Raw genomic sequence first — 24,685 nt, 5'->3', positions numbered from 1 at the left:
AACCTTCAAACAACTTGGCTTTTTGCAGATTTCCTTCTACAGCCATAGGAGGCTAAAAACAGTTGTCCTTGGCTTTCACACCAGACTTCCATTCCTCCTGGCTTTGGATGTCATGGCCTGGACATCAGGCAGTGGCAGAGAGACACAAATTAATTGCCAGTGTTACATTTCTAGCAGGACTTACATGGGAGCGTCCAAGACAGGGTGAGGGCCACTACAATGGGAACCAGGACAACAACCAGGACAGACACTTGTGTTCTGGAACAATGGCTTTGACCTACAGAGGGACAGAAACATAAAGATCAGGGAAAGAGCTGGACAGAAGCCCCTTTGCCCTGCATTCCAAGGTGCCTTTTCAGGCTCCCACTGGGACTCTGGAGCATTCCAGATCTGCAGGCTGGAGCCAGGCTCAATGTCCTGGTGCTTCCCCACTGGCTCTGGAGCCCTGTGCTCAGGGAACTGAACAGATCCCAACCTGCCATGGGATTGAGGACATGGAAAAGCTGGAGAGCCGTCATTCAGGAAAGGGAGATGGATCCAGCCTGTTTCAGGAAGTGCAGAAGGTGCTTAATATGCAAAATTGTAGCTGGTTTTATAGAAGAAGAGCAACCCTGCATGCCAGCCAAGCAAAGCAGGGAATTCATTCCCCACTTGCCATGGGCAGGCAGGGTTTCAGCCAGGCCCAGGAGAGCAGCTTCCATCCCAAGGAACAGTGGCTTGGGAAGAGTGAATTTCCTGGAGAACTGCCAAACTGGGTTAGTGAGGGGGCTCTGGCAGTCAGAATTTTGTCTGGGTGTGAGTCAGAGGCACCATCCATCAGAGCTGGATGGTCTTTAAAGAGCACTGCCCTGTGACCTAGAAGGGATCTGGGATCCCTGATGCCAACACTTTGCATTTTCATCCTGTCTGATGAAATTACATGGCAGTAATTAAACTGAGTTTCCAGCACTGAAACAATTTAGACTTATAAAAATTAATTCAATAACAGATATTATTCATTCTTCAAACCTGTCTCCCGGATCCAAGGGAACTGGCTGCCATTCTCTCCCATTGAAGCTGCACTGGGAACATTTTTTTGGTCTCCCAAGATTCTTTGTGTAATTTGGTATCAGAGGTGCTTCATGCAGAGGTTTTTGTGTGAGGCCCTTGGTGTCATTGAGTTTCTAAACTTAATTTCCATGATTTAGTCAGAATCTGTGATGGATTGTGGGAGTGTCTCCAGTTTGCTCAACTATCAAAGGATGGAAAGTAATGAGCAAAACCATCTGAAATTTAAAAATGATTCCTTGAAAACTTTCAAAGGAAGTACCACATGGCTCTGATTCTTTTTTCTAGATGGAGATGATGATGTTTTCTTTTTCTAAAAGATAATGTGTTGTTATAAATTGGATATGCATGTAGAAATTGAGCAAAAGGCTTTTATTTGAATAAGGTGAAAACAAGTGCCTTTAAGATGTAACTTTGAACTTTGCTGTCTTTTTCAAATGACTTTTTACTCTTAATTCTTTTAAGAATTTTGGTGTCATATCTTGAAGTCATAAAAAGTTATCTTCTCCTTAAATATTTTCATATATCACAATGGAAAGGCCAGTAGTTATTATCTGCTTTTGTTTCATCAAAACATTTGTATAATGAATTCTTCACAGTTTGAACATTGTCAGTTTTCAATTAGGTTTGTTCTTTTTTTTCTGTTGCAATTTTAAACTTTCAAACCTCTTGATTCTCTTACACATTTCCTCTTACAGCCATGCTGGTTTAAAACCTGCTGTCCTTTACCTTCACACCAGACTTCTCTTCCTGCTGGCCTTGGATGTCAAGGCCTGCACCTCAGTCAGTGGCAGAGAGACACAAATTAATTGCTCTTATTGCATTTATAGCACTTACATGGGAGTATCTGACACACAACAAGGAGCAGGAGCACGATTATCTCAGTGACCAGGACAGCAACTCGTGTTGTGGAACAACAACTTCTTCCTAGAGACAGACAGAAACAAGTAAAAATTATGGCAACACTTGGAATTATCCACCTTTGCCCTGCATTCCAAGATGCCATTTCAGGCTCCCACTGGGACTCTGGAGCATTCCAGGTTGGCAGGCTGGAGCCAGGCTCAATGTCCTGGTGCTTCCCCTCTGGCTCTGGAGCCCTGTGCTCAGGGAACTGAACAGATCCCAACCTGCCATGGCTTTGAGGAGAGGGGAAAAGCAGGAGAGTCCTCCAAGGCCTGGATTGCAGAAGGACACACAGAGGGTGGGTGGGTGACAGAGGGAGCTGCCTGAAGGAGAGGGGGCTCAGTAAAGAGGAGCTCAAACGGGCTGCTCTGAGAGAATGGGATCCAGGCAGGATGGTTGGCTCTGCAGGAAACATTCAGCAGAGAAGGTCATGGCAGAGAAGATGAATCAATCCCTTGTGTCAGGATTGACTGAGTCAGAACTGGGCAGATCTTTCAGTTCAAGGCAGTTCCTTGTGAGGAGCCACAAGGACTGTAAAAGGTATGGCCTAAATACAACATGGCTGTACTAACACATCCCAAGTGATACTGCTGGCAGATAATGCTGGTTTTTAATCCCACTCTTAGAGCTCTCTTTCCACATGGGCACTGGGAGGTAACAGATCTGATGTGAATTCATATTAAGAAAATAAGAAGAAAGTTCTAGAGGATCTCTGGGAACATCAGCTCTGCTGTACTAGCACACACCAGCAAAATGGTTTAGGTTTGAATTGACCTTTTCACATCCCTGAGCCCAGCTCCCCTGCTCAGGGGTTGGCCAGAGCAGGATGTCCAGGACCAAGCACAGGCAGGTTGGAATATCTCTGGGATGGTGACTCTACAGCTTCTGGCATTAGGAATTCCCTGAGGGAAGGCCCAGGAAGTCCCTGAGGGAAATGTGAGAGTATTGCTTGTGAAACTATGACAGCAAAGTATCTTCAATGCCCTTTCTCTTCTTCCTCATCTCCTGTTGTTCACTTTTCCCTGCTGGTCTCTGAATGTCCCATTCAGTTCACAAATGGGGACAATGGTTAAAGTGTGGAAGCCTGAAAACTGCAGATCATGCTAAATGTGGAGGTGTGACAGAGATATGGGATAAATGCAAGCCAGCAGGGAAGAATGCACATGGAGAAGTGTAAAGGTTAATGATGTGGGCACAAAATAAGACATAGCATGTTCCATATTTCTGTAACACTCAAACCCATCCTGCTGCCCAGCACTGAGCCCCCTTGGTTCTATCTCCACACAAAGATAACATTTACTATCAGTTCAAGTGCATTCTGCTGGGTTATGGAATTAATGTCAGTACTTTGTTGTACTTTGTGGTTTTCCTTCTGAACAAAATCCTGACAGAGTTCCTTTGTGTCTGCCTTAACCATTGTGGTGGTTTGACCAATGTGGTGGTTTGACCAGGAAGAAGTGGGAATTCTGGGAAGCTGTGGTCAAACCAATGAAGGTTTTGAGTTTGAGACTGGCACCTGGTGTAGCCAGTGGGCTTTGGACACACCTCCGAGAATACACAGGGGTTAAAAAGCAGGGCACTGCCCCTGGCAGGCTCTCTTGGGACATGGCGGCGAAGAGGTCAGATCTCTCCCCCGTCCAGACCGCTGCTGCTGGGCGGGGGAGGGGCAGCCACGTGGTAGGCCCTGGGCCTGGACAGAGATGGGAGGTGAGGAGGCTTTCGAGGATGGAAGGGTGGAAAGATCCCAGAGAGTCAGCCCTTGGGCAGCCATTCCCGCCCCCCCAGGAGAGAGAGAGAGAGAGAGAGCCGGCGACACCGAATGTGATAGCAGCCGGCCCAGGAGGAGAAGGGGGGGGGAAGAGTGCCCGGCCAGAGCGGCAGCGTGTGTGGGAGTGCCGCAGACTGAAAGTTTTAACCCCTTTCTTTCATGATTGGGGCCTTGCAAAAATGCTAATCCTCCTCGAAGCTGAATAAGAAGGGAGATAAGAGATGAGATGAGACAAGGACCTGGCCCGAAGAACGTGGAGATGATTGAATGGGGAGAGATGATTTGGAGTGGCCTTTTGGCTGGACTTTTCTTGTGGCCATGGACTCAGTTGTTCCTGTGACACAGACTGCACTTAGGGGGAAGCAGTGGCTCAGAACCAGGAGGGTTCATCGTGAGGACCCCCCGGCCCCAGGGGGTTGGAAAAATATGGGGGGGACAGATGTCCCAAAGCAGAGACTGTGCCTTTTTGGAGTGAGACAAGGCATCCTTGAAAGACAACCCTAAAAGCAGCTCTGGTCCATGCGTCAGTGGTGAGAGCACTGGGCATGGAAGGAAGATGTCACAAGCGGCAAAAGGACTTTTTCCGGGCGGGGCCGAAGTGACAGGGAAGCACACGAGGTTTCAGTGTGTTTCCAGGGGAAGCCTATGGAACAAGAAGGACTCCTTTCCTCTTCATGAACTGAAGTTTGAGTATACTAAAGTGTCGTGCCAGGCTGGGCAGTTGGTGTTTTGGGAGAATGTATCGGATTGGGAAAGTCAGGTAGTGGGGAGGAGGAAAGTGGTTTTTGTAAGGTTTTCAATTTTTTTTTTCTTTTCCTTATAGTTTTTCCCTATTTTCCTGTAGTTTAGGTAATAAAGTGTTCTTTATGTTTAAGCTAAAGCCTGTTTTGCTTATTCCTGGTCACATCTCACAGCAGACACCAGGGTGAGGGCATTTTCATGGGGGGCACTGGCTCTGTGCCAGGCTCAAACCATGACAACCATCAATCCAACAGGGGCTTCTGGACACTCCCTTTGGAAAGACAGAGGGTTGCCTACCTGGTGCCTCCTCATGGCTGGGGGGTAACTCTGTTGATTCCTCTTGGCTGCTGGGGGACAATGGTGCTGAGACATTTTGGCTGCTGGAGGTCAGTGCTGTTGAGTCCTGTTGGCTGCCTGCTGCTGGACCATGCAGAAATGAGAATACAATTGTTATTGCAATGACTGTCCCCTGTGCCAGGCACTGTCAGAGCCCTGCTGGACCTCTTTGGCTGCCCCATCACACAACACAAAATGCCAACTCTGCCTCTTTGCTCACTCCTGGCAAACAGCCCTCAAAGCTGCAGCACACACCAAGGTGTTCCCTTCCCAAGGGCCAAAGCCCAGAACTGACCCAGAACTGCTCCAGCCCTTCCCAGAGCAGAGGTGGATGTGAGGCACAGCACACAGGGAGCCACAGCAATGAGAGACAAACCACAGCAAGTCCAGATTTTGTGCTCCATTAAATGCAGCCAATTTCACCTCCTTCTGTTGTCTTGGTTTATTATTTCTTTTGAATTTGTCCTTGCTCTGGTATTGCACATTTTATACACATCAGAGCACTATCAGCTAAGTTCCCTGAACTCTTTGCATTGAAAAACAAAAAGCAATTACCCAAATGAAGCCTATGCTTTACACCAAATACATGAAAGTTTTTAGCATTTTTTCACCATGGGTAGCTCTGAGTAGTTGGGAGACTCTGGGATTTGAGTGTGATTGGCTGTGGAAACCCTTCAGACTTATTCAATGATCAAATTATGGAAAGAGAAAATGAGAAATATCTGACAGTTAAAACTCATTCCTTGAAAACTTTCAAAGGAAGTGCCATATGGCTATAATAATTATTCATTTTTCATGGAGATCAGAATGTTTCTGTTCTATGGAATTAATGTGTCTTTCTAGGTAGCTCAGAGATTGTTATGAGCTCAGTGATATCTCTGCAGACACTGAGCACAAGGCTTTTATTTCAGTAACGTGACAAAAATACCTTGAAGGTGTAACTTTGCTGTCTCTCTCAAAGGAGCTTTTATTCCTAATTATTTTAAGAGTTTTGGTGTCACATCTGGGTGCCATGATGCAATATCATCATCTCAAAATATTCTCAAGGATTGCAATCAGATCAAGGTCATGCATGATCTGATCTTGACTTGTTTCTTCAAACCATTTCTATCATGAATCATGCAGTGTTTGAACCTTGTCACTTCTCAATTGGGTTTTGTCTTTTTATCTCCTGGATTTTAAAACTTTCAAACCACCTGGCATTTCTTTCACAGATTTCCTCTCACAGCCATGAGTGGCTGAAAACTGCTGTCCTTTGCCTTCACAGCAGACTTCCATTCCTCCTGGCTTTGGATGCCATGGCCTGGACATCAGGCAGTGGCAGACAGACACCATTTACGTGCCAGGGTTCCATTTCCAGCAGGACTTACCCGTGCTGAGTGTCAGATACAGGGCTATGGCCAGCAGGAGGATGATCACCAGCAGGACAGCGAGCAGAGCAGCAGCTCGTGCTCTGGAACAATGGCTCTGACCTACAGAGGGGCAGAAACATCACGGTGTGGGGAGCAGCTGCACAGAGCCCCTTTGCCCTGCATTCCAAGGTGCCTTTTCAGGCTCCCACTGGGACTCTGGAGCATTCCAGGTTGGCAGGCTGGAGCCAGGCTCAATGTCCTGGTGCTTCCCCACTGGCTCTGGAGCCCTGTGCTCAGGGAACTGAACAGATCCCAACCTGCCATGGCTTTGAGGAGAGGGGAAAAGCAGGAGAGTCCTCCAAGGCCTGGACTGCAGAAGGACACACAGAGGGTGGGTGGGTGAGAGAGGGAGCTGCCTGAAGGAGAGGGGGCTCAGTAAAGAGGAGCTCAAAAGGGCTGCTCTGAGAGAATGGGATCCAGGTACAAAGCCACTCTTTACTAAAAGCTAGAGATCAGTACCTGGGAAGCTTTGTGCACAAAATAAGAAAAGAGTTGGTAGATATTTTCCAAAATTCACAAGAGAAACATTAAAATGTCATTGAAAATGCATAAAACTTGAAATTACAATGAAAGTGAACATTTATTCAGGTGACATCAATTGTGGTTTCCTGTCGAGATCGCTGTGAATCCCTCGGTCAAAGAGGTTGAAAAACCATTTCCTGGGATATTAATAACTCCACACATCTAAAAAGAAATGTAGAGGCTTCATACCTTGTGCAAAAGAAAATGCATTGGATGGCAAGAAATAATTTCTGCCAGTGTGAAAGCAGGGTTATAAAGAAAGGGCAGAAAAATGAAAATGAAATAGAGAGACACATAGCATGAATTCTCTTAATTTTTAGTATGCATTTTTATGGCAGATGTTGCAAAACCAATGCAAACATACATGCAACCATTTTAAACTCATTAAAGAAAGAGAAATCCTTGGTTGGAATTTTGTGAACTTTTTGATCCCAAATCAGACTAAAGCTGTCCATGAAACATTTTTTCACACTGGTGCATTCAAGCAGTTGGCACAGCCAGAGCAGGAGGAGAAGCCCCCAGGCAGTGCCTGCTGTGCTCAGGGAGCAGGAGCAGCTGTGCAGGAGACTGCTGTGAGCACCAGCAACAGCAGCCACTCCATCCTGAGCAGTTTGCTGCAGCAGTCTCAGTCTGCTGGGGGACAACAGGCCAGGGCCAGCAGCAATGGATGTTCAGCTCTGGAATGCTCTCCAAAATGGATAAAAAGGACTCTCAATCTCACCCCAGAGACACTGCCTCACACCTGCACCTTAGCAAGAGAAAAATAGATCTCCCAACAACTTGCCTTTGTAAATATCAACAGCCCTCTCTGGACACTCCACCTGCAGTTTTGCAGCCCTGGCCCTCATGTTTCCCTTGGGCTCTTTGGGGCTTTGGTGCTGCAAGGAACTCTCTCAAGAGATGTGGGAGAGAGAGTGGAGAATGCAAAGAAAGCTCAGTGCCCAGCACTGGACCTACCTTGGCCATCAGGGATGGTGTGTAGCCTGGCTCTGGGTGGTTCAGGCAAGTTCAGGTCAGAGTCAATGACATTTTCTGCCATTCTGGTTCCACTCTGCTCTCTTCTGCCTCGGCTGTTGTGACAGTGACACTCTGGGCTGGCCACACTCAGAGCTCCCTCCCCTCTCCAACCTTCAGCAGGAAGTTCTTGACTCTTCCGGTCACACCTCAATGTCTAATTGAAGAGAAGTCTATTCCTATTTCATCTTTGGAAGGCTCATGGTTTTGTGTCAGCAACATGAGGAAATACAAGTTCATTGTCTCCATGATGTTTTCTGAAAAATCCCTTCCCCAGGATTTCTTCTGGGAAGTTGAGAAGCCTCAGAAAAGAATGAAAACAATCAGACTCTGTGGAGTCAGTCACGAGCTTTCATTATCATACTTGTGAAGCCTTCTGAAGTCTCCCTTCTCTTTCTTTAGTATGGTTTTAGTATATAATTTTTTTTTAATATAATATAATAAAATTATTGTTGAAGATTGCAAGACAAGACGTTTTCAATTACCGTCTGTATGGCAGATTGTCTTTTGTCAAGTGAGCAGTTTGCCTTGACTCTCTCTCTGAGTGACCACAATCACTCCTCCCTCATGAGAGGACATCTGTCGATAACAGGCATTGAATGTCAGTGTATGACTGATAAGAACTGTAACATCCCACGGTGAGATACCCCGCCCAGAAGGAGGAGCCAAGCATTGCTACCCAGATATAATCCAGAGGTTTTGATACACCAGGATGGATTTCTCCACTGGAATCTCCAGAGGAACAGCAGCTGCCTCTTTCTTCAGAGGAAGAATACATTCTTCTCTACAGGGACCCCTGCTCCAGCAGAACCCCACCTGACACTTCAGGAGGACTGCAGCCACATTTCCAATTGGTCTGCTACCAACACCCTGACCTGCAGGGTGTCAGGTAGGGGTCTGACTCTGTCACTGTTGATCTAGTGTACTGCATTGTTTTATTTTATCCTTTTATTCTTTTTTTTCCCTATAAAAGATCCGTTATTTACTGCTCCCATATTTTTGCCAGAGAGCCCCTTAATTTAAAATTTATAGAAGTTGGGTGGAGTGGGGAGGGTTTGCCTTCTCCACTTCGGGGGAGGCTCCTGCCTTCCTTACAAGACTCCTGTCTTTTCAAACCAAGAAAATTCTAAATCAGCCTTCTGAGAACGTGGAGACAAATTGTCAACCCTCACCTCATCCTGGGAACCTCACAACACCACAGTTCATGGTTTCCCTGAGGTCGCCTGTGTTGGGAAGTGGTTCTGGACTGGAAGTGTCTCGAGTTCCCAAAGCTTCACCCACCCACACACAAGCACTGCTTTGTGATTTGAAAAGAAAAGTTTTATTCCATGCAATGGAGAGGAGAGGAACTGTACAGGAGCCCAGCAGTCAGCCCAGACACCTGAGGGCAGCTCTCTGGGGGGACCCAGAGCACATCCATAGAGCTGCTCTGACCTGTGAGCAATCTCCAAGGAAAAGAGGGCAGAGCACTGTGTTGCCATTCCCTGTGGGTCACTCTCATGCTCCTCGCCAGCTCCTTCACAGGTCACTGTGGATTTCATTGTCCTGTTTTCTGTCCAGCTCAGCTTCTCTTGGGACTCTGTTCTCCAGGCCTTGCTGCTCTCTGCTGGCCTCCCTCCTGTGCCCTTCCCCAGCAGATCTGAGATCTGACATTCCTTCCCTTCCCCACACAGGACTGGGGCTGATTTTATGCCCAGAGCTGTGCTGCTGTAGGATCCTTTCCCTTGGGCTGATTCCCATTCCCCTCACAGGCTCTGGGATCCTGTGTGCTCTTGGAAGCGTCTGGGATAGGGGAAGGTTTATCCACACCTCGACCTCACTTTCTCCTGTCCATCCTGGCGAGGAGTGGGGTTGCCCTTCCCTCCAGGATCCCAGGCAGAAATCTGTGCTGCCCTTCCCTTGTGGCTGCAGGCAAGGCCAGGCTGTGGCCAGGTGGGGAAGGCTCTCCTTGTGCCCAGACAGGGCTGGGAACACAGGGCTGGGGATGGATGGGACTTGCAGATGAGTCAGGATGTGTTTTTGGGATCACCCCTGTGCTCAGGCTGGACTCCTGTCCCCTGGCAGTGCCTGCCTGGCAGTGCTACCCCTGGCATGAGACAGTGCCAGAGTGCTCCTGTGTGCCAGGGCCAGCTCTTCCAGAGGGGATCCATCCAGGCTCAGGCAGCAGCAGGGAAAGGCTGGGCTGAGCTCAGCCCCGAGGCTGGGGAGAGGCTGCAGGAGAGCCTGGGAGCAGAGACTGTGCAGCTAAAGGGAAATGGGACACATCCCATCCATGGTTCCTACAGGAAGCTGGGCAGAACAGATCAGCCTGCACATGTTGGCTTTAGCTCTCCTACAGTTGCCTGTTGGAAATTGTTGCAGCTTTTTCACACATATTTTGTGTTGTTGTGTATCCACCACAAGGTGCAGCGTGTACTTCACCAAATCCAATCACTGTGCAGAGATACTCACGGTAAGATCCAATTATACGGAACCTGAATAGGGAAAAAAAGTCAAATTTGGTTCCATTCCTGACATGCAGTGAAAGGCAGAGTGGCACCTGGCCTGGCTGCTAAGCTCTGTTACTGCCACTGGGTATAGGAACTGCCTTGCTGGAATCCCCCTCCCATTCCTCACTGCTGTTCCCACATCTCCACAAAAGGTTCTGGGCAATGCTTTCCCATCCAGAAACATTCCCCTGCTTTGATCCCCTCCAGCCAATGGTGCTGACATCCCCCTCTCTCTCTTGTCCCTGCCTCCTGTGTCCTTCCTTTCCCCATGGAGCTGCATCCAGGCAGATCCTTCCTTACCCAGCAGAACTCCAGCTGTGTCCTCTCCTGCCATCCCTACAGGACAGCCCTGTGTTCCCTGGCCCTGCAAGGCTCCCTTGCCTTGGCCCAGGCTTGTGCTGAAGCACCTGCACCTCCAGCAATCAGCTTCCCCCACAGCACAGTCCCTGATCTCCCTTGGGCTCTCTGCTCTTTACTCTGCCTTTGGCATTTTGCTCTTCCCAGACACTGCATGGCAGGGACTTGCTGGAAGGAGCTCACATGGCTGGGTCATGTTCCACGTTGTTGATCCACTTCCACTTCCGCTCCTCTGGAGAGCGCGTGAGACCGAGTAAGTAGTAGTTATGTCTTGATTGTGAGAGCAGGTACCTCTGGAAAGGAAGCCAACAATGGGAACACATGACAATGACATTTTCTTGAGTAGAGGCACAGAAGGCTCAGGGCTAAACAGCCAGCACAGGGAGAGTGCAGTGTGCATCCAGCCACAGCACCTCTGCCCACTGCTCCAGAGATTGCATTTCTCCCTTTTGCCGGCCCCTTATGAATACATATACAATAACAATCACAATAACAATAACAATAACAATAAATAACAAATAAAAGAATATATCTGTGGGGCCATTACAGGTGCAACTTGGAGGTTAAGAGTTGTGACTTGATAGCTGGGGACACTTTTCCCTTTGGATGGGGGTGGCAAAGCCTTTTCAGGTTTTGTCCCAGCCATGGCTCTCCCAAAGAAGTGTCTGCTCAAGCTCCATGGCCTGTGTGCTAAATCCCTGGAAAAGCCCAGCCAGCTGGGCAGGGACTTTGCTCCTTGCCATGGGACCAGGCACAGGAGCTTCCAGGGACAGCACTGCAAGGCCCAGGAGGCCTCTCCCTGTGCAGGCCTTTGCTGCTACTGCCAGGCCTGGGCTGTGCATGGCTGGCAGCAGGTCCCAGAGCCCAAGGCCATGGGACAGGGGCTGGCACAAGTGTCACTGCTGAGCCCTTGGCCAGGCAGCTCCAGCCCCCCGAGCAGCTGCCCCAGGAGTTGGATCTCACCAGCTCTTCCCTGCTGTCAATGACCACCAGGTCTGAGCCCATGGCAGTGCATTCTGCACGGGAGGCATTCCAGTCCATTGCTTTCCTCTCTGGAGAAAAGAAGTAGCATTTTCTGCCATGTTTCTTCCATGCTGTGGGGCAGACTGCAGAAGGGAAGAAGAGGTGTGTAAAATCCATGTTGACACTGACCAAAGGATGCCACAACAATGGAGAGATAGAGAGGACATTCCAGCCCCAGAAATGCCTGTGTGCTCCTGCTGAGCATTGTCAGCAGAGCACCAGGGATCCCCCAGAGCCTCTGGAGCTGATGGCAGCCCAGAATCAGCAGGCAGGAGCCAGACTGGGAGCAGCAGCACAGCAAACATGATCCAGCCTTGCCCAGATTTGCTCAGGGCATACAGAGAAATGCTTAGGGCACAAAGCAGCTCCCAGATCCCCACAGTCTGGTCTGTCTGATGCAGAATTGGGCAGCAGAGGTGCCACTGGCAGCACCAACATTTGTGTGCATTGCCAGGCAGGGCAGCAGGAGGAGCAGGGAGGGGCAGCTGCAAAGGGGATGGGATTCAGGGAGACAGGGCCTGCAGGAGACACTTTGGTTGGGGATCCAGCAGCTCCTGAAGGGCAGCCTGGAATTGCTCTGAGGTCACAGGCTGGCAGTGGAGGGGCCTTGGGAAAGCAGCACAGGCACATTGTCCATCCTGCTCCCTGCAGGGCTGGGTGCCTGAGGGATTGTTCCTCCTGTGCCTTCCCTGCCTCCCACTGCTCTGCTCTGGCAGCACAGAGGCATCAGCTCTTCCCTGGGGAACAGGAATGCAGAGCTGAGCCTGCACTGCTTCCAAAGGAGCTGCAAATGCAAACCCTCCATGGGCTCCAGAGCTCATCCTGGGAGTGTCCCAGGGTGAGGTTTGTACTCCTGACATGGCAGAGGGGTTGTTTGTGTTCCTTCTGAACAAAATCCTGAGAGAGTTCCTTTTCTGTCCCCTTTAACCATCAATCCAACTAACTTCTGGCAACTCCCTTTGGAGAGACAGAGTATTGCCTACCTGTTGCCCTTTCAGGGATGAGGGACAGTGTTGTTGGGTTCTCTTGCTTGGTGGGGGACAATGTTTTTGGGTCCTGTTGGTTGGTGGAGGACAATGTTGTTGTGTCCTTTTGGGTGGTATGGGACAATGTTGCTAGTTCCTCTTGTTTGTTGGAGGACGTGGTTTCTGAGCCCTTTTGGCTGCCTGCATTTGGACCATCTGGAAATAAGAACACAAGTTCTGCTTGCAAGGAATGACTACTGTGCCAGACACTGTCAGAGCTCTGCTGCACCTCTCTGAGCCCCCGTCACCCAACACAGAATGCAAACTCTGCCTCTTTGCTCATGGGTCTACTATAAAAATCATAACATGGTCGGGTTCCACTGAATTAAAGGCAACACTTGAGTTCATTTACACAAGTTATATCTTGATAACAGTTTATTTGGCAAAAGAAGACCCTATGGAAAATTCATACAAAACTAAAACTTAGCATAAACTTGTAGCATCCCATAAACTCTCTCAGTCAATTCCCAAGTCCTCTGCCCTATCAATGGCGCTGACTACTTACCATGGAAAAAGACAGACTCCCACATGGATGTCCCCTGGTTTCCCCTTTCCCTGTCCCCTCCTGGCTGACATCCCCTCCCCTGGATACTGATCCCCTTTGCCCTGCCCTCAGCTCTGCTCCCCACACCTTCCCCTTCTTAAGCTGTGGTCCTCTCTTTCTCACTGGTCCCCTTCAGCCTCATGCTTCACTGGAATAAAACATTGCAGAAAGAGCCTTTCTTGGCTCTCTGGCTGAGCCAGCTGCGGTGAGTGTTGGGTGGGGTTTGGCCATGTTGTCTGAATGCTGACCCAGCCTGCTTTTCTACAGCACAGCTTTGTTGGGAACAGATAATAGGCAGCAGCACCCACCACTCAACACCTGCATTTTTATAAACTCAAAATGCACCAGTTTTGATTTGGAGCAAAGTGAAACTGTGTGCTCTTGAACTTAAAAGCTACCTTGATTTCATTTCTCAGGTTTGATCTAGATCTCAAGTTACTTGGGAGTATTTTTTCAGGTCTGTAGCAGTTCGGAGACAGAACTGAGCCTCACAAAAGAACGATAACTAAACTAACTGGATCTAAGTGTAAGAACTCCTCTTTCAATGTTAAAATTAAAGCTGTATTAAATGCTAATGACACCTTTTATTTTCTGTTGGTTCATTATTTGTTTTTAATTTGCCCCACCCTTTGCTGTTTGACATTTATAAATGTCTGGGCACTGTCAGATATCAATCCTGGACTCTTTGCCCAGAAAAAGAAGAACGACTTGCCTCCCCCAGCCCTGTTTTTTAAGTTCCAAGGATCAAAGTCTTCCCCATGTGCATCTCTGAGCAGGTGGCAAACTGTGGGACTTGAGAGTGATTGGTTGTGGAAACTTCTCAAGCTTTCTCAGCTATGAAAGGACGGAAAGAAACAAGCAAAACCATCTGAAATTTTAAAATGGTTCTTTGAAAACTTTTAAAGGAAATACCAATTGGTTCTATTATTTTTTTTTCTGATGGAAGTAAGATTTTTTTTCTACAAAATATAATTTATCTTTTTATGTAGCTCAAAATATGTTATGATCTTCAGGAAACTCCTTTAAGATGTGATTTACTTGCCTCCTTCAAATGAACTTGAATTCCTAATTATTTTAAGATTTTTGGTGTTATGGACATCTTGGTCTCATGATACAACCTCATCACCTTGTGGGATTCTCACAGTTAGCAATTGTATTACTGGTAGGCATTACAAAATCTCACCTTGTTTCTTCAAAACATTTATATAATTAATTCTTCATCATTTGAATATTGTCAGTTTTTCATTGGGATTTTGGCTTTTTTATCTGTTGGAATTTTCAACTTTCAAAACCACTCAATTCTCTTGCACATTTTCTCTTACTGCCATGCTTGGCTAAAAACTGCTGTCCTTTGCCTTCAAACCAAACTTCTGTTCCTACTGGCTTTGTATGTCATGGCCTGGACCTCAGTCAGTGGGAGAGAGACACAAATAAATGGCTGTTATGACACTAACAAAAGAACTTACATGTGATTATTAAAGATACTGCCAGGACCAGTATGAGGATTATCACCACCAATATGGCAACACGTTTTCTGGAACAACAGCTTTTACCTAGAGAGGGGCAGAAAAATAAAGATTAGGGGAACAGCTGGACAGAAGCCCCTTTGCCCTGCATTCCAAGGTGCCTTTTCAGGCTCCCACTGGGAATTTGGGGCCTTCCAGATCTGCAGGCTGGAGACAGGCTCAATGTCCTGGTGCTTCCCCACTGGCTCTGGAGCCCTGTGCTCAGGGAACTGAACAGATCTCAACCTGCCATGGGATTGAGTAGAGGGGCAAAGGAGGAGAGGCCTTGCAGTCAATGCCCTCCCTCTGCTTCCTCCTCTCCTTTGTTCACTTTCCCTGCTGCTGGGGACAGGAGCCTGGGCTCAGGGGGTCTGGGTGTGCCCCATCACATCCTTCTATTCCTTTGCCAGGAAAGCCAACAAGTGTTCAGGGGCACAGGATGCAACTCCTCAGCTGTCCCTGCCCTGAGTGTGGAAAGCAGACAATTGTATCCTCCTGCCTCCTCATGGTTTGGTGTCACTGCATGTTTGGGGCATCAGCCCCTCTGCTCTTCTTGTTTAAATTCCCATCACTTTATCACACAGCTAAACTCACCTGATGATTTGCAGCTTGTTGCAGCATTTGTGTCTTGGGCTTTCACTTTCACTTCTGCATAGGTACAGCCTGAGCCTGGGAACCAGAACAGAGCACAAAGAGAGCTGAGAATCAATTTAAATTAAATAAAAATGACTGAAATTGTGAGAAATGCTGAACACAGGACAGCAACTGGTTGATGTGACTGTGGTTAACTATGCACAAATTATATTTTTCTCCATTATTGTCACTGATCTGTGCTCTGTGTGACCAGGGACAGGACCCAAGGGAACAGCTGGAGCTGTGTCAGAACAGGGTCAGCATGGATATCAGGGAAAGATTCTTCCTCCAGAGGGTGCTGGGGCACTGAACAGGCTCCACAGGGAATGGTCACAGCCCCAAGGCTGCCAGAGCTCAAGCAGCATTTGGAAAACACTCTCAGGGATGCACAGGGTGGGATTATTGGGGTATCTGTGCAGGGCCAGGAGTTGGACTGGATGAGCCTTGTGGGTCCCTTTCAGCTCAGGATATTCTGATTCCATGTTTCATGATGACTCTTTCACCCTTGGAGCCCTTGCTAGATGCAGGAACAGAACTGATTTCTTTTCAAGGCAGACAATACCAGAGGGCACAGGGGCACACACTCACATTGTCAATCTTGACAAAAGGGGAGGAAAGTGCCAAGGGTGGCCCAAGGTTGTTCATCCTGACAGGAATGGTGAGAATGACTAAAACATCAAAGCCTGAAAACTGCAGATTGTGCTGAACTTGGAGGGGTTTGAGTGTTTATCTAAATAACCCGGATAACAGGGAGAGTAATGAAATCTATTCCATCATCTGCAGGTAATAAATACAGAACAGCAGAGAAGAAAACATATGGAGAGGAAATAAAGGTCAGAGGGAGATCAAAAGTGGGTAAAAAGTAAAAAATAGGACATTGCAGTGTTATAAAACTCTCCAAGTCATCATGATATGCAACACTGAGCCCCCTGCATTCTATCACTGTACAGGGCTAAGATGGAAGTCAGGGATTTGAGCTCTTTTTAGAAGATGGACACAATATCTGGGAAATCTCGTCCATCATTTCAGTGAACACATAGAAGAGTTGGTAGGGGTTTCCGTGAAAGGCACAAGCAGAGAAGCATCCAGATGTTACTAGAAATCTATCACAATTCTGAATAGGAATACATGGCTTAAATTCTAAGGAAAATGGAACTTGTTATCAGGTGGCATCTACTGTGGTCAATTGAACTCTGAATTGATCCATTGAAAGGGGTGGTAAAACCCTATTCCCTGGGGTGTTAGTAAGTCCACACATCCAAAAAGACATGCAGAGGGGTCACACTTTGTGCAAAAGACAAACAATGGATTTGTTTGAAGAAATAATTTCTGCCAGAGTGAAAGCAGGGTTAGAAAAAAAGGGAAGAAAAATGAAAATGAAATACAGAGACACACAGCAGGAAGTCTGTTAATTTATAGGATGTACTTTTATGGCAGATATTGCAAAACCAGTGCAAACATACATGCAACCATTTTAAACTCATTAAAGAAAGATAAATCCTTGGTTAGAATTTTGCAAAGTGTTTGATCCCAAATCAGACTAAAGCTGTCCATGAAACATTTTTTCACACTGGTGCATTCAACAAGCAGTTGGCACAGCCAGAGCAGGAGCAGAAGCCCCCAGGCAGTGCCTGCTGTGCTCAGGGAGCAGGAGCAGCTGTGCAGGAGACTGCTGTGAGCACCAGCAACAGCAGCCACTCCATCCTGAGCAGTTTGCTGCAGCAATCTCAGTCTGCTGGGGGACAAGAGGCCAGGGCCAGCAGCAATGGATGTTCAGCTCTGGAATGCTCTCAAAAATGGATAAAAACTACTCTCAATCTCACCTCAGAGACACTGCCTGACACTTGCACCTTAGCAAGAGAAAAATAGATCTTCCAACAACTTGCCTTTGTAAATATCAACAACCCTCTCTGGACACTCCACCTGCAGTTTTCCAGCCCTGGCCGTCATGTTTCCCTTGGGCTCTTTGGGGCTTCGGTGCTGCAAGGAACTCTCTCAACAGAGGTGGGAGGGGGAGTGGAGAATGCAAAGAAAGCTCAGTGCCCAGCACTGGACCTACCTGGGTCATCAGGGACTGTCAGGATTCTGGGTCTGGTTGATTCAGACAAGTTCAGGTCAGCATAAAGGACATTTTCTGCCATTCTTGTTCCCGCTTCTCCTTTTTCCCTCCCTCGGCTGTTGTGACAGTGACACTCTGAGCTGGGCACGACTCAGAGCTCCCCCCCCTCTCAAGCCTTCAGCAGGAAGTTCTTGACTCTTCCGGTCACACCTCAACTTCTAATGAAAAGAGAAGTCTATTTCTACTTTATCTTTTGATGGCACATGGTTTTATGTCAGTAACACGAGGAAATAGAAGTTCATGGCCTCCCTGAGGTCACGTGTGTTGGGAAGTGGTTCTGGATTGGAAGTATCTTGTGTTCTCAAAGCTTCACCAACCCACACACAAAACATTTTGCTCTGCTGTGTCCTGAGCTCTGCGGGCTCTGTGTAGCTCACAGACATTGTCTGCTTCTCTGAAAGGGAATTCTGGAGGCAAAATGGGGTCAGAAAGAGGGATTGGTCCAGCCTGTTTTGGGAAGCACAAAAGATGCTTAAGGCAGCAACTGGAATAGTGCAGCCTAAACAAAACTATTCCTTGGCTTTCTAGGTTTGTAATATCCCTCTGGGCAGTTGGGGTCAGCTGTGTCCCCTCTCAATTCCTTGTGCACTCCCAGCCCCCTCAGTGGTGGGGTGGGATGACAAAAAAAGGTCTCTCACTCTGTTTAATCTCTGCTCAGCAAGAACTAAAGCATCCCTGTGGTCTCAACACTGTTCCAGCACAAGTCCAAAATATAGTCATACCAGTTACTATGAGGGAAGTGAACTCTATCCCAGCCAAAACCAGCCCAGGGCCCTTAGAGTTTAAGAACAACGTGAAGGTCCTTGAATGGAGGCTCACAGGAAGGAAAGAAAGCTGGTGGAAGTGTTGGAAGGAATGTCCTGTGCGGAGCAGCTGAGGTTTCCTTGGTTTGTCCAGTTTGGAGAAAAGGGGTCTGAGGGGTGGCCTCTTTTCTCTCAGGAGTCCCAGCACAGGAAGGACATGGAACTGTTGGAGAGAGGCAAATAAAGCACTGAGAAGCTGGAGAACCTCTGCCGTGAGGAAAGTCTGAGAGAATGAGATTGTTCAGCCTGGAGAGGAGAAGGCTTTGGGGTGCCCTCACTGTGGCCTTGCAGTGCCTGAAGGGAGCTACAAAAAAGATGGAGAGAGACTCTTGACAAGGGCCTGGAGTGACAGGACAAGGGGGAATGGGTTCACACTGACAGAGAGTGGGTTTAAATGGGATATTAGAAAGAAATTCTTCTCTGTGAGGGTGGTAAGACCCTGGCACAGATCCCCAAAGAAGTGTGGCTGCCCCATGCCTGGAAGTGTCCAAGGTCAGGTTGGACGGGACTCTGAGCAAGCTGGGATAGTGGAAGGTGTCCCTGCCCATGACAGAGAAGGTGAAATGAGACGACCTTAAGGTCCCTTCCAACCCAAACCATTCTGTGATTCTATGATTGCTGTATTCCTGTCTTTATAAAAACATAACACGTTGCTTTTCTCATTCAAAACAAATTATAGGAAAAAGTTGAGTGGTTTTTAAAAAAAATAAATACCAATTCTGATTGAACCTATTTCTTCAATAGAAAGACAATTTTCTCTTATGGATATATGCTCTCAGGGCCATCAGATCTGGAACACTCTCTGGTGCCAGTGGTCATGGCAGAGGCTTCTTCAAAGAGCCAGAGATGTGTTCTGGTATTCTGTGCCTCATGTCCCATAATCACAGGCCCAGAGAATCCAAGCAAACACCAAATGTGTGAGAGAAAGAAGAGGAAGTGAAGCGGTTTCTGTGGTGGTTGATGACTCAGAAGTTTGTACTGCAGTTAAATGAAGGTTTGCAGTGGCCCTCAGACCTGACAGGGAGACGTGTCTAGAAATTCTGTGGCAGGCTGAAATAATGAGACCTAAACAACAGACCCTGACTGAGGCCTGAACAACAGGCTCTGAGCCAAAGTTGCCTCTAGATGAACCTTCCAACCAAATGTTATATATATATATATTCAATCATTAATGAGCTATTGTTAATAAATGACATTAATATAATAACATAACATAACATTTCATTAATGAAATATTGTTAAATTAATTGTATGTGTTTGTTTATTGGCAAAATATGTGTTTACCTTTCCACATCCAGAAACTAAGGAGTTAGGGGTGTACACAATCAAAGACAATTCCCTTGGTTCCCACTTGAGCCCTTGACAAGCCTTTGGAGGAAATCCAATACTGAAATGAAACTAGAAATTATTAATGTCAGTTCGTTTGTTTAAGAGTATAAAAAATGGCCTACTGTCACAACTAAGTTGGGAAGCCATTCCACATCCCCACAAAGGTGGAATGGGTTGGAGAGAACCTTAAAGATCATCTTATTCCAAACCCCTGCCATGGGGGTGCCCCTTCCAGGTTGCTCCAAGCCCTGTCCAACCCAGCCTTGGACACTTCCAGGCATGGGACAGCCACAGCTTCTCAGGGCAACCCTAAGTATTCTGTAATTTTTCAGCTCCACCAAGTCTCAATTCCGTTTTTCATTCAGAATTTTCCTTTTTATTAGGGAATGGCATTGCTAATTTGACAGTTGTAACATGGACTGAGTGTAGGAAACATCCATTGAGTTAAATCAACTTTTTTGTTTTTTATTGCTGGTTTTCTAGAGTGAGAAGCACATGATAGCATCAATCCCACAAATTTTGCCATAAAAATAGTTCCCCTCTTTCCTGTGGAATATTGCCTACGCTCATCAGCAGGTTCTGCTGCATCTTGAGGGAGCGCTGACTGTGTGGGCTGGTGCTGCTTGAAGAAGGAAGGTGCAATACCCCACTGAGTTGATGCTTTTGAACTCCATTTGACAAGGATGGTGCAAATACCATGGGGGAGAAGTTAAAACAGGGATCCAGCTCCCCTTGTGAATCCTTTTATATGATACTGAGATGCTGCATAACTTAATACTGGAGATAGCTGGGCAGTTTGTATTTTATTTCTGAGCTACACTTTTCAGCATTTAAATGTATACTTATCTTTTCTCTGTGGGATTGTTTATTTCCCACAAAACTATGATGGGTAAATACCTTCAGTAATTTAAAGATATTTTCCTGTGGGTCTGTATGGGTGGGACAATGGCTCTGCATGTCTGTGTTAATAATGAGGTCTGTGTTAATTATTCTGCTGCAATTCCTTAGCACCTAATGAATTTGGCTTCCTAAACACTAGCTAAGGGCATGGGCAACATTTGACAGCATTTTCTTAACAGAGAAGCCCTCACACTTCCACTCCACTCCTACTCTTGCCAGCTCTATTCCCATTTTTCCAAGATGAGTCATGTCCATCTTTTGGCCTCTGCAATCCCAAACTCAGTGTGGCCATGACCAAGAAAGACAGAAGAAAGAGACATTTTTAACATACCAGGCTCTTGTCCAATACTTACATTGTGCAGCCTCAGGTGAGAAGTGAAGAATTTTCTGGGGTCAGTTGAGTCCTATGTATCTCTGTATCTCATCAAGAAAACAGATCTGGTAAAGATTTCATTACAAGATCCAAATTCAAAGATAAGTAATCTGCAAATCATCTATTCTGAAACAGATAAAATATTTAAAATGTAATATACATTATGAACAAAGAAAGCAGTAAACACTTGGAAAAACAACTCTCCTTTGTGAAAGCAAGCCTTCTGGGCTGGTTTTCACCACTTGACAATTCCAGATAATGACTTTTATTTGGTTGTAGTAAAAAGGAAACTTAAAACAAAAACCAAGCATGTGAGAGAGAGAGGCTGAGAAGGAAGATTTCAAATAGAAAACCTCACTAAAATTCCATTTACAGTAACTAGGATGTCTTTCCCTCAAGCTATGTGTTCCTTGGGTTCAGTGGATGTGCTTGACAGCTGAGCAAATGTGGATTTTTCTGGATTTAATGTGCTTGCTTACTGTATCCAGACCTATAATAATTGGGATATATTTTCTATATGTAAAAGATTTGAAAAAAACCTGTAACTTTTTTGGGATCAAAATTATTTTCTAATATAAACAAAGAGTTTCTGCTACCAAGGAGGAAAAAAATCATTGTTAACATTAAATATATTTTCTGAAAATAATGGAATGTTTAACAATTTTGAAATCAAACATTTCAATTTTTCCTTTCAGGATGTTCTTTTAGGAGAAATTAAATGCTTTGGGTTTACACCAAATCACTTTTTAAAAATCATTATTAAACAAATATGAACAAGTGTTTCTTCTATTTTTCTCCTGCCGTAATTCACAGCCAAAAGGTCCCTGTCTGGGTCACAATTCAAGAAAGATTTAAAAAGTGGTTTTAACAAGAATCATTTTGCAACCAGCTCATGACCATAAGGAAGGCTGGCTACCTCATTCCCTCCAAAGTTTACCCATTTTTAGACAAACATTGTGACATATTTTGTGCAACATATATTTTATTGTTGTGTGAAAGAGGAACTGAAAACAGCTGAACAAAGTAAAACCACTGGAACTGGTATAAACTCTTTCTCTCTGTATCTGGATAAAATTAAGCTGTCGGTTTCTCTTTTATATTTAACAGAAAACAAAACAGTCTGGTTTTTATTTAGCAGCCTTGGTGGCATTTTTCCCCCTCTAAACTCCAGCCGCTTTAATATCAGACATCAATACTTAGTGGTTGCCTGACAGTGGAAAAAACAAGAATTCCTAAGGATGTCCTATCCTATGCCTGACATATCTCAGTGTGCCAGGGCCTCAGCACCCTCACAGGGAACAATTTCTTCCTCATACCCATCTAAACCTGCTCTCTGTCAGTGTGAAGCCATTCTCCCTTGTCCTGTCACTCCAGGCCCATGTCCAGAGTCTCTCTCCATCTTTCCTGTGGGCTCCCTTCAGGCTCTGGAAGGGCACAATGAGGTCACCCCAAAGCCTTCTCTTCTCCAGGCTGAACAACCCCAATTCCCTTTCCAGGCTGAAGATTCCCAATTCTCTTAGCCTTTCAATATACCTTTTGTCCAACATACTTGGAGCATGACCCTTGGCAAAGGGGGATGAAGAGGGAATCTGTTCATCTTACGGAGAAGCAGATGCTGCCATTTCAGAAGGCACCTCCTGGCACAATGTCAGATCCAGGCAGCTCTCCATGAAGGCTGAATCCACATGCCACCCAGCCAGTGTGGATGTGCAGCTCAGCCCCATCAGCTCCTATGCCACCCAGCCAGTGTGGATGTGCAGCTCAGCCCCATCAGCTCTTGTTCCTCATGGTCCCAGCAGAGGCAGAACTTGCTGGAAGGATCCAGGAAGGCAGGGAAATGCAGCAGTGGAAATGCAAGCTGGCCAGAACAAAAGCATGGGAGGAACAAGAGGAAGAGCATTCTTTTGATTCCTGAGAAGAGCATCACCATCATCTCTGCAGTCTCTGAGTCTTGCTGATACCTTGGGCAGCTAGGAAAAGCCCAGATTACATGGAAGTGCTCAAGGCTGGGCCTGTTGCCAGGAAGGAGGGCTGGAACCCAACTGTTCTATATTCAATTTAAAATGTAGGAAAGATCAACACTTTATATAACATGCCCTGGCACCCTGCCTGAGTGAAACTGTACTAGGCCATCTCATATACATCTTTAAACATTTTTAACAGCTGTTTTGTCCTACAGACCCAAAACAAGGCAGTCAAGTCTTTACCTCCTACCCAGTACTGCTCAGGGTGGGTGAATGTTGGCTCTTCTCACCAAGGAAAAGGGACACTTCTGATGAACTTGTCTTGCCACTGCAGATTCTAAAATGAATTTTGATTGTGCCACTCTTGTGGGATGGTTACAGACAAATTTGTAGGGAAAAAGCTAAGCCTTAATGCCATGGCTTATCAGAGGGAGCTGTTGTGGCACATGGAAAGGGCTCCTGTGATAGCAATCTGGAAGAGTAGAATAGGAAAAATGCCTCTGCTCCAAGTGCTATACCTTGGTGAGAGTGAGTCACTGGAGAAAAGTGCATCATCTCTTGTGCTGCCTGAGACCTTTCAGGCTAATGACACAAAAACAATAACCTCAGCAGGTTTCTGACCAGTTCTCCCAGGAAGTGCCTTGTCCGTCATCTCCAATTTGCCCAGCTGCATAACCCACTACAAAACTTATCCCAGATCTATGGATTCTGCAGGACATGGTAGTTTATTCCTATTAACTTTCAGAGAAAATGTAGAAAAGCCATTTGTATTATTTTTCTGGGGCAAATGTTAGAAAAACAATGAACAACAGAGAAGGAGAATTACCTGATCTGATCCTCAGGCACAGGGTTTAAAGAGATCAAACTGCATACAGATTGCTTGAATCTCAGGTCATGTTGTTGACAGTCCTGCTTTAGACAGGACTGTATAGTCCTGAAGTATATTTATGTCTTCTTATTTCAGTTCTCTAATAAAATGCTGACACTTTTTATACTGTCTGCTCCAGAGAGGCCCAAGACACTGTTTTTTGAGGAAACGAGGGCTGAGGGATACAGTAATGCAAATTGAGTATTTGGAGGTCAGGACAGCACAGGGATATCAAAACTGAGAGACTTTGGCCCCTCTGAGAGATGAACCAAAGAGAGAAATAATTATGAAGTGGGGAGGGAAAAAGGCAAGGGAATTTGCATCTTGCAGTGCTGCCCATGGGAGAAATTTTCACTGCGGCTGGTTCTCCACTTTTAGGCAGAAAATCCTTTCCTCACATGGAGAAGAGTGTGAGATTAGAGGATGCAACTGAAACACTGCTGGAATGTGCAACTCTCCCGGAATTACAAGGAGAAGTGGTTTGGCTGTGTGACAAGGATTGGAGTTGCATGGTCTCTTGGGTGGAACAGGATGTGGTGGTGTTTGCATGGCACTGCTGAGGGGCGTGGGAGAGATGTGCAGGAAGATACCACAGATTGGCAGTGAGCAGAATGCCAAGGAAGATTTTTAAATTATAGATGACCTGAGAAGAGGGAGGAAGATAAAATCTGCTTCCTGTAGAAAACTAAATGCTCCTACAGGAGCCAAGTGTGAAAAGAAAGAGAGTCAGAACTACAGGATGCAGTGGCACCTCTGAGTATCTGCCTCAGGCAAAAGACAGAGACAGACAGGAGAGGAAAGCAGTGAAGTTCCACTGAGTTTTCTCTCTGGGGATTAGGATGACATGCAACAAACTCAGAAGGTGAAGAAGAAGGAAAATGCTATACCCAATACTCTCAAAACAGCCCTGATTGTTCCACTGCTGAAATCCTTTGCTGGCAGCACACACATCCCTGACTCACAGCCAACTTCCACCCCACATCTCCCCAGCTCAGCAGCTCCCTTTTGCA

The 24,685-nt window shown here is 46.4% G+C and overlaps 2 protein-coding genes across 2 annotated transcripts in view; both read right to left on the bottom strand.

The window, feature by feature from the left end:
* The window catches only part of LOC135456253 (C-type lectin domain family 5 member A-like), an 11,597-nt gene extending 3,794 nt beyond the window's left edge, over window positions 1-7,803 (bottom strand). The window contains exons 1-5 of the mRNA XM_064730009.1: window positions 7,687-7,803; window positions 6,166-6,267; window positions 4,757-4,876; window positions 1,885-1,974; window positions 185-277 (exon numbers count right to left, since the gene is read on the bottom strand). Of these exons, the coding sequence (XP_064586079.1) occupies window positions 185-277; window positions 1,885-1,974; window positions 4,757-4,876; window positions 6,166-6,267; window positions 7,687-7,768 (487 nt within the window). The 5' untranslated portion in view covers window positions 7,769-7,803. The remainder of the gene's footprint in view (window positions 1-184; window positions 278-1,884; window positions 1,975-4,756; window positions 4,877-6,165; window positions 6,268-7,686) is intronic.
* A 1,245-nt stretch (window positions 7,804-9,048) lies between these two features.
* Window positions 9,049-17,577, bottom strand: LOC135456673 (C-type lectin domain family 5 member A-like). The gene is made up of 7 exons (XM_064730690.1): window positions 17,379-17,577; window positions 15,281-15,355; window positions 14,648-14,734; window positions 12,596-12,793; window positions 11,553-11,695; window positions 10,773-10,882; window positions 9,049-10,217 (listed from the first exon to the last, which is right to left on the bottom strand). The coding sequence occupies exons 1-7, from the start codon at window positions 17,458-17,460 to the stop codon at window positions 10,076-10,078; spliced, it is 837 nt and encodes a 278-aa protein (XP_064586760.1). The 5' UTR covers window positions 17,461-17,577; the 3' UTR covers window positions 9,049-10,075.
* Window positions 17,578-24,685: the final 7,108 nt, after the last annotated feature.

This window comes from Zonotrichia leucophrys, chromosome 1A, assembly GCF_028769735.1.
Source record: "Zonotrichia leucophrys gambelii isolate GWCS_2022_RI chromosome 1A, RI_Zleu_2.0, whole genome shotgun sequence".
Lineage (NCBI taxonomy): Eukaryota > Metazoa > Chordata > Aves > Passeriformes > Passerellidae > Zonotrichia > Zonotrichia leucophrys.
Note: the sequence above shows the minus strand (reverse complement) of the source record. Positions and strands in the feature narration are given on the sequence as shown.